An 8,058-nucleotide genomic window follows, 5' to 3' on the forward strand; every position below is an offset into this window, starting at 1 on the left:
TTAATGTGTGTTTAGCATAATAGTCATAATATTTAACCACCCATGCTTCATGTCAAAATATATAAGGGCGAATAAAGCGAGCTTACCTGATTGAACAGGTGCTGACGTCTCTTAAAAACACACTGCCTTCCCTCTTTATGTCACTGCATGCAACGGGTGTTCATCTGAGTGAAGCCACAATGAATCCCTTGTGGCAGCATCGCCCACATCCAGCGCCACACGGCTCTGGCGAGAGGTGGAAGCAAGAGGTAAAAAAAGACCACCTAGATGCCGAATTCAGTCCATCATTGCCAGCTAAAGAAAGACGTTTCGAGGGGGTCGCTTTCCGTCAACATCTCCGCCGTCCTCTGCTGCCTCGCATCGCGCCCCCGACAGTCGACTGAAGCCGGTGATACGGGATTGGCGGTGCACTACGGTCCAGTCCACTTCGTCGTGCTCGCTCTAGTCCGCATGCATCACCAGTGTGGACCGTGACAGCATGGGTCTACTTTTTTTCGTGGTAATCCTGCGCAGTTTGGGGACGTTTGGCGCTCGTCCACAATCAAAGGCGCACTAAAGACGCGCAAAGATCTTTCTCTCTCACACCTCACACATGCACACACACTGCGGTTGTGCGTGCGTGTGCGTGTGTGTATGTGTGTAAAACACTATGACTTATCTCATATGTAAAGATTGACTGGGCACTCACAGTTTTGCAAGGAGCTATACAGACAATCTTACAGAAGTATTTGGACAATGATAATGAGTTGAATGATTTTTAGCTTTAATTTGATAAGTTTAATCAAAAATCTACAGCCATTTTATGCAAATTACCTCAATTTCCAGAGGTTCAAAAGCTTTACACTGACTTAGGTCCAAAAATATTTCGAAGAATGACAATGTGGAAAAACATGACAGTATGTATTTGATTCTGTAAACTTGTACTCCTGAACCAAGGGTGCCAATTTGTCAAAACATGCACCCCTACTGTGTTACCTTTGCTATTATTTTTCTGACCAGTACACCACACGGCCGCACTGTTGTTAAACCTGTAAAGTTTGCCTCGTAAATCGGACCGGCTTGAAATTTCTCACAGCTTACACTGCACAAAACACCTGCTGGAACTTTGGGGTGTTGTCACCACAAAATTTGGTACACACCTCCAGGGGACTGACAAGCACATGTGTGTCAAATTTGAGCAAGATTGATTGAAAAACATGGCCGCCATCAAGCACAACGCCTTCGCAAAGGCATGGGCGGGACTTAGCAACTAATTGGCCGTGAGTGATTGAGCCTTTTTCTAATGATTATATAATTTAGAGGATATTTGTATTGTATGTATGCTCGCATGTCTTTTGAACACAACCCATATAGGGCTAAACATCATCCGTACAGTCAAACTACAAATACATACAGCATTTCTCTCCTCCAATCTACACAAATGTATTATAGGGTTCATTGTTACAGGCTGTAACAATACCAGTACATATGAGTATAATGATGTACTTCAGAGAGTACTGTAGAGAGAAGCACGCGAGTCTTCCCTGTGGAGTATCTTACTTTGAAATTCCCCGTTAAGGGTCACCTAGTGGTCCTGCAGCTTCTGGGGATGCACGCCAAGAGAGGGATGGTGTGATGCTATAAATACATGTGAACGGATGATTCTTTTCAACAACAGCAGCCGTGTTTTAGCAGCATTTCAGTGAGTGGGAAGGGTACTACAGTACAATCTTAGCATATTGTTTTTCTCTCCATATGTGGTGCTCACTAATTAAAAACAGGAAGCAGACATTACCTGAACGGGGGCTTGTTAATAGTGCATAGAACTGTGATACTGAATAATACAGCACAGCAAATCCGATACAGTACTGTACCAATCGTATGCTGGCCTTTGACATCTTGAATTATTTTGAGTACAGTCAAACCTAAGTTTACGTACCCCCACTTTTCGTATGATTCGGTTTTCCCCGAAAATTGGCGCTGAAAATTTTGCCTCATTTTTTTTTTTCTGGTCTCAGTTTTCACACAGTATTGGACATACAGTAAGAAACTAGTCCGTTTACCCTGTGCTGTACCGTTATACAAAATGAAGTGCCCTACGCATTGCTGACTCACTGCTTGTGCATTTTGTGTATTTGTATACGACTGCTAAATCACCCGCCAAGGGGCCAAAGAAAGTTACGAGTGCCAGCAATTTGACAAAGAAGGTGGGATGAATTAGTTCTCATCAGGATGCAAGGGAAGTTCTCATCGACAATAAGTTCCATCCATTCGTCATTTATAACTATTTTGCATTGTTTTCTGCATGTACTGGTAAAAGTATACTTATTCTCTGTAAAATGTAGTTTTGTTAATATTTTGGAGTGTCTGGAATGGATTCATTGTATTTACATTGTTTCCCATGGGAAACATGGCTGGTATTCGTGTGTTTCAGTTCTCATCTGACCTTTTGGAATGAATTAATGACAAAAACCGAGGTTCCACTGTATTTGTGTCTATTTCCATTGCACAAGGTGGAGGCTGTCATCAATAGCAGTCACATTAATGAATGACACATGTATGTTGTGCATGCCTGTGCCTGAGCAAGCATACCGTGGGCTTTGACTTTGAGGATTATTGCCAATGTTTCTACTTATTTCTATTATGCAATCCCATTAATTGTATGACACTTCCACAATGTGAGTAGATTGTGCGGGTAAGTGTCTGTGAAATGTATTTCTCAACATTAAGCTAAAAAAAAAAAACCTTACATGCAACTTTTCTATGCAATCCAAGTTTACGAGAGCATCTCCACTAAAATGCCATTTTATGATACAGTCTCCTGACTCCTTTTTTAGGCATTAAAAAGTGCACTTAAAATTTGTTTGCAGAGCTCCAGACATCTGCGGTGACTAAAGGGTGCCATGAGATGATGAGTTAAATGTATTGTGGCTTTTTGCTGTTGATTTAAAGGGATTTGTGTGTACGCGGTGAGCATGCCAACAATGTAGGAAGCAGCTAAACCCATCATTGCATTGATTTACTGAGAAATGGAGAAAAAATTTGTATTACTGAGGAGAAAATCAACCCTTTCTATGGTGAATTTTGCCCATTAAAGGAGTCTGGCTTCGGTATTCTTTTGGGAATGCATTAGAGGACGCCAAGGACAAACCATCCTCTGTTGTGATCATGATCTATCAAAACAACGGGCTGCACTTTTCAGAATGACTCATATGACGTGGAGCACTCCTCCTTTCATTACTCTCAGCATCTGCATGCACCCGCTGAATGCAAAGAGTGCAATGACAAAATTTCTCCACAAATGACTGGCGTTCGTCCGAGAAAATGGCCCACGCCAGCGAAGGTTATCGATTTCTGGGCTTTACCTTCAGTGGAGCTTTTCTGTTGGATAAACTCAAGCCTGGAGTTGTTGCACACAGATAACCTCCACATCACCCTCTGTCATCCATGCAGAGACAAAGAAAGGGAAACTATTTGTGATCTGCAATTATGCTTGCAAGATAAGATAAGGCCTTCACAATTAACTTAACTTGCCCCAGACATGTGGGGGCTGTTCATATCTGCTGACCCAGCCGGGATCTCTTTACATCAGCATAGCTAAGCTCTTTTTGCCGGGAAGAAGTTGAACACAAGGGGGCGTCGACTGCTAACTTTGCTCCACTTTGTCCACTTGAGGTATTTCCAGCAGCAAGGGGACAAATTTGATTAGCATGGTCGACCTTGAGGGAGGGTGGGAGGAGAAGCAGCTACACTTTTTACATTTGCATTTCAAGGAGCGGTGGCTTATTGCATTAGCGGCTTGGGAATGTGCTGCATTAGCTGAGGGCTAAAGCCACTGAAAGACAATGTGACTGCACAAGTTGCATGTATGCAATGTGTCATTTGACAGCTCAACAGCCGGGGATCACTTCAATAAAACATGCACATATTAAGCACACCCATGCGCATGTAATCTACAAATTGATGCCACCAATTCAACAACCACTGCACCACAAGAATAATCAATACTCCACCAAGTAATACAACAGGGATGGATTGTATTAGTAATTGCAAGTAGAATATTGACTTACGGTTGCAGGAAAAATACTTTTTTCTGAATATGATACCATAATCAGACTTTCCTGACATGAGCACTGCAAGAGCGTACATCCCAAAACACTGTTATGCAATGAAAAACGTAATATTACAACTTTATTCTTGCAATATTAGGAGCTTTTTAAAAAAAAAAAAAAGATAGATTTTTATTGTAGTAAAAATCAGGTTTTATGTAAAATATATGTATTTATGTAAAATGACAACTCGGTTCTTGCAAGATTACTTTTTTCTTTAAAAAAAATCGAACTATTTTACATCACTTTGTTCTCATATGGTGTAGTTCTGTTTCCAGGGTGGCCTGACTTTCCTTTGTAAATCAATGAATGAATTAAAGTTATACCCGTAATTATTTTTTTAAAATATAAATTGCTTGAAAATTCTGCCAGATTGTATATTAGGAGGTGTTGTTGAATAACTAAAGTGATCAGAATAAATGCCTTTTGCTTACATTCTAGCAGAACATGAAGCAATCGACCAAGTCTGAATCCATTCATGCACACTCAAAAATGGTACAGCAAGCACCGCTTTTGCAGTACAAGCCACGCCCATTCCCTTTTTGGGGCGTCTATCCCGCTCCGTGTGTAAAAAAAAAAGACTTTTAATTGGTTTGAGCGTTTCCTGGAGGCATGTAAAAGTCAGAAGGAGGCTCCTCCTACGCACCTGATGGGGAGTATTTACTGCTCTTTACCGCAACTCTCTGCAATGCACTCACTGGTTCCAACATGACACTCCACTGGACTTGAGCAACGAGGATTTCCGTCTTTGCGCACACACTCAAGTAACGTTCGTTTGGAGTTTGCAGAGCTTAAGAGAACTCGAGAAAAGTTTGTCAAAGTTTGCTCCCAAAATGCCACGCTCGTTCCTGGTGAAGAAGCACATCAACTCTGCAAAGAAGCCAAACTACAGCGAGCTGGAGAGTCCAACAGGTTAACTTTGCAAAGTTTTTAAAAAGTTTATGTAAGAGTTCTTTTTGTGATGTTGATTCATTTTGTCCGATTTCAGTGCTCATCATGCCGCATTTCTACAAGGGCCTCCCGCTGCCTGTCATCCCCCAGCCGGAGTTCCTGAGCCCAGCCGCGTACAGCCCCATCACGGTGTGGACCACCAGCAGCCTGCCGCTCTCCCCGCTCCCCAGCGACCTCTCCCCGCTTTCCGGATACCCTTCCTCGCTCTCGTCTTCGTCCTCCACTTCTTCGAAGGACCACAGCGGATCGGAAAGCCCGAGGAGCGACGAGGAGGAGCCGCTGCTGCTCTCCAAGCTGACGGAGGGCGCGCAGGACGCGGACAAGTTCCAGTGCGCCCAGTGCACCAAGTCTTACTCCACCTACTCCGGACTGCTCAAGCACAAGCAACTGCACTGCGACGCCCAAATGAGGAAATCCTTCACTTGTAAATACTGCGAGAAGGAATACGTGAGCTTGGGAGCTCTCAAGATGCACATCAGGACTCACACTTTGCCTTGCGTGTGCAAAATATGTGGCAAAGCCTTCTCCAGACCTTGGTTGCTGCAGGGACACATCAGAACGCACACTGGTGAGTGGCTACGTTGAGGCCTCCTGCATGCACTCTTCTTCATTATTTAGTGTGTGTTGCCTCTATAGTTGTCTCACCATTTTGTCACTTCTTGTGTCATTTCCTGGCAGGAGAGAAGCCCTTCTCGTGTCCTCACTGCAACAGAGCGTTTGCAGACAGGTCCAACCTCAGGGCTCACTTACAGACCCACTCGGATGTGAAAAAGTACCAATGCAAGAACTGCTCCAAAACCTTCTCCCGGATGTCCCTTCTGCACAAGCATGAGGAATCTGGTTGTTGTGTAGCACACTGAACACAGCGGATACTCTTTCCACTAGAAGACTTTTTTTCCTTCGTTTTTTGAAGCCTGGGAGTCTTGTCAGGGGAATCGCATCCTGCTTTGGGGGTTGACAACGTGTGGTCCATTTCATTTTGCAAGCAGTTTTTGTACTCACCTACCTGTGCTTTTCATGCACTTTTTGCATGTCTACAATCTTTCATACGCCTTCACTTTGCTCTGACAGATCAAATCGAAATAGCCAAGGGAATACTGAAGCCATTGTTACTTAGGGAACAAGTGTTGTTTTTCATATTACGAGGGGGCTACAATTTGCACAATCATTACAAGAGAGATTACCAGCGCTCGCAAGGGGATCTGCTTCCTCTCTTAAAGTGCCTCAGTTTTTACTCAGCAATAATATGTATGTTTGCTTTTTTATATTTTTATATTATATTGAATGTAAGCGTGACTGCGATGATTGTATATTTACATTTGTTTTTTTTATTATGAATGCAGGATGGTTTTCATACTCTCATGACACTTTGGCAAATAAAGTCTCATGGCATTTTGTAGGAACTCTAAGCATATTCTTCTTCTGTTGGACACTTTTTTACGTATACAAAGGGTAAAATGATATTTGAAGGTGGTGGAAAAGACAAAAGGGTTGTGACTCAGCTCCAAAATCAAGCCTGTGCCCGTTCCCGGGGCCCAGCAGACATCAAACTGTGTTGAAATGTAACACATACAAGCTATATTGATCTGCACTCACTTGTTATACCCTTTGAGAGCCCACCTCTTCTTCCTTAGCCTGTGGAGTGTGTGTGCACAGGTTAAACGTGACAGTGGAACCTCCAAAGCCCAACAAGATCCGTTCCTGTGGTTGACTTCCAAGTTGGTCGATAAGTGCAAAACAGGAAAGAGCATAAAGCGAATTCATCTGTTCCAGTGTCAAACTGTTGCCATCATAAAACGTGTTGTACAACAATGTTTTAAGTAACAAGTGTCAAAAGACGATAACAAAATAAATTGACCCTGACCCTTTGAAGATGTCTGACAGACATGTTGTGCAGAAGGAACAGAGAGGTGTCACCTAGTGGCCTTTTAAAGGTATTGCAGGATCGCTGTGTACTTTTAAGTAACTGTCCCTCAACGCTTTTGTTGTGAAAGACAAAAAATGCTGTGCTGGTTAGTTAGTTCATATAGTACAGACACATTCCTGTGTGACACTAACGTTCATTTCCAGATCTATGGTTATCATCTCACTTTTCCTCTTTCCTCAGCATTCAGAGCCCTGCAAATTTTAAGATTTTTGGTTAAAAAGTTTTTTTTTTCCAAAACAGGCAGGGTTTTTTTCCACAGAAAAGTTGTTAAAATACGTGATAATACAGGTCAAAAGTACAGCATACGCGTACCACTGTTAAAAAGCCCACCATTTGTACATGTTTATATCTTTATGCTTCACTGATAATGATTTTTCATCAAGTGTTGAGACTCTTCGCTTTGTTCAGAGGTCCTTGAACACACCGTAGTTGTGTGCTTTGACTATCAGACAGAAAAGTTTGTTTGGCTTTGACAGCACTAGCTTAGACAGAGTCAATTTGGCCTCGAAACCTGTACACAAAATAATACATGATCGTACGTCATTACAGGAAGTACAACAGGCAAAGAGTGTGGATTATGCAGATGCGGCTCTTGCCTGCTCTCCTCTAGCGCTAGCGCTAGACAACCAGGCAAAAGGCTACTCTGTGATTCACATTCCATCTGTTCATCTTACATTATCATTCATTAGTCGTGAGTATTTATACATTTTATACTTTAAATGTGTTTTATGAGTGTGTGAGGCTTAAAAACCTGGATTGTGTCGTTAGTGAACAATGGCAATTGAAGAGAGAAGGGAAGGGTGTATCACTTACGCGCTCCTTTTTGCCAGAAACATATATGTGCAATTATTAACCAAACGTTAGCTTACACTGAATTTTAATAACATAAAATTGAATTTTTAATAACATAAAACTAATAACATAAAATTCATAAATATTTAATAACATAATATTTCAACACAAGGATGAAGAACATCCTTTGTGTTGAAATATTCATGCCTCACGCCTCATATGCAACGAGACAATTACCTGCAGTGAGTCACATGGTGGTAGCAAGGACAGTGGTACATGCAGAGTAAAATATATTTGAGG

General features: G+C 42.1%; 2 protein-coding genes across 4 annotated transcripts in view; one reads left to right on the plus strand and one right to left on the minus strand.

Annotated features, from left to right (window-relative positions):
• Positions 1 to 578, minus strand: part of sntg1 (syntrophin, gamma 1) — a 78,838-nt gene extending 78,260 nt beyond the window's left edge. For all 3 annotated transcript variants that reach the window (XM_054758956.1, XM_054758948.1, XM_054758939.1), the window contains exon 1: positions 87 to 578. The gene's annotated coding sequence lies outside the window, so the exon portion shown is untranslated. The remainder of the gene's footprint in view (positions 1 to 86) is intronic.
• A 4,184-nt stretch (positions 579 to 4,762) lies between these two features.
• snai2 (snail family zinc finger 2) lies at positions 4,763 to 6,931 on the plus strand. The gene is made up of 3 exons (XM_054767643.1): positions 4,763 to 5,000; positions 5,077 to 5,607; positions 5,718 to 6,931. The coding sequence occupies exons 1-3, from the start codon at positions 4,922 to 4,924 to the stop codon at positions 5,897 to 5,899; spliced, it is 792 nt and encodes a 263-aa protein (XP_054623618.1). The 5' UTR covers positions 4,763 to 4,921; the 3' UTR covers positions 5,900 to 6,931.
• The last annotated feature ends 1,127 nt before the right edge of the window (positions 6,932 to 8,058 follow it).

The sequence above is a fragment of the Dunckerocampus dactyliophorus genome, chromosome 2 (genome assembly GCF_027744805.1).
Source record: "Dunckerocampus dactyliophorus isolate RoL2022-P2 chromosome 2, RoL_Ddac_1.1, whole genome shotgun sequence".
Classification (NCBI taxonomy): Eukaryota; Metazoa; Chordata; class Actinopteri; order Syngnathiformes; family Syngnathidae; genus Dunckerocampus; species Dunckerocampus dactyliophorus.

What these genes read in the sequence shown, in the direction of transcription:
- snai2 (XM_054767643.1), top strand. Translation starts at nt 4,922, where the DNA reads ATGCCACGCTCGTTCCTGGTGAAGAAGCACATCAACTCTGCAAAGAAG. An exon ending in CGAGCTGGAGAGTCCAACAG is followed by an intron (nt 5,001 to 5,076) that starts GTTAACTTTGCA and finishes GTCCGATTTCAG; the next exon opens with TGCTCATCATGCCGCATTTC. An exon ending in ACACATCAGAACGCACACTG is followed by an intron (nt 5,608 to 5,717) that starts GTGAGTGGCTAC and finishes ATTTCCTGGCAG; the next exon opens with GAGAGAAGCCCTTCTCGTGT.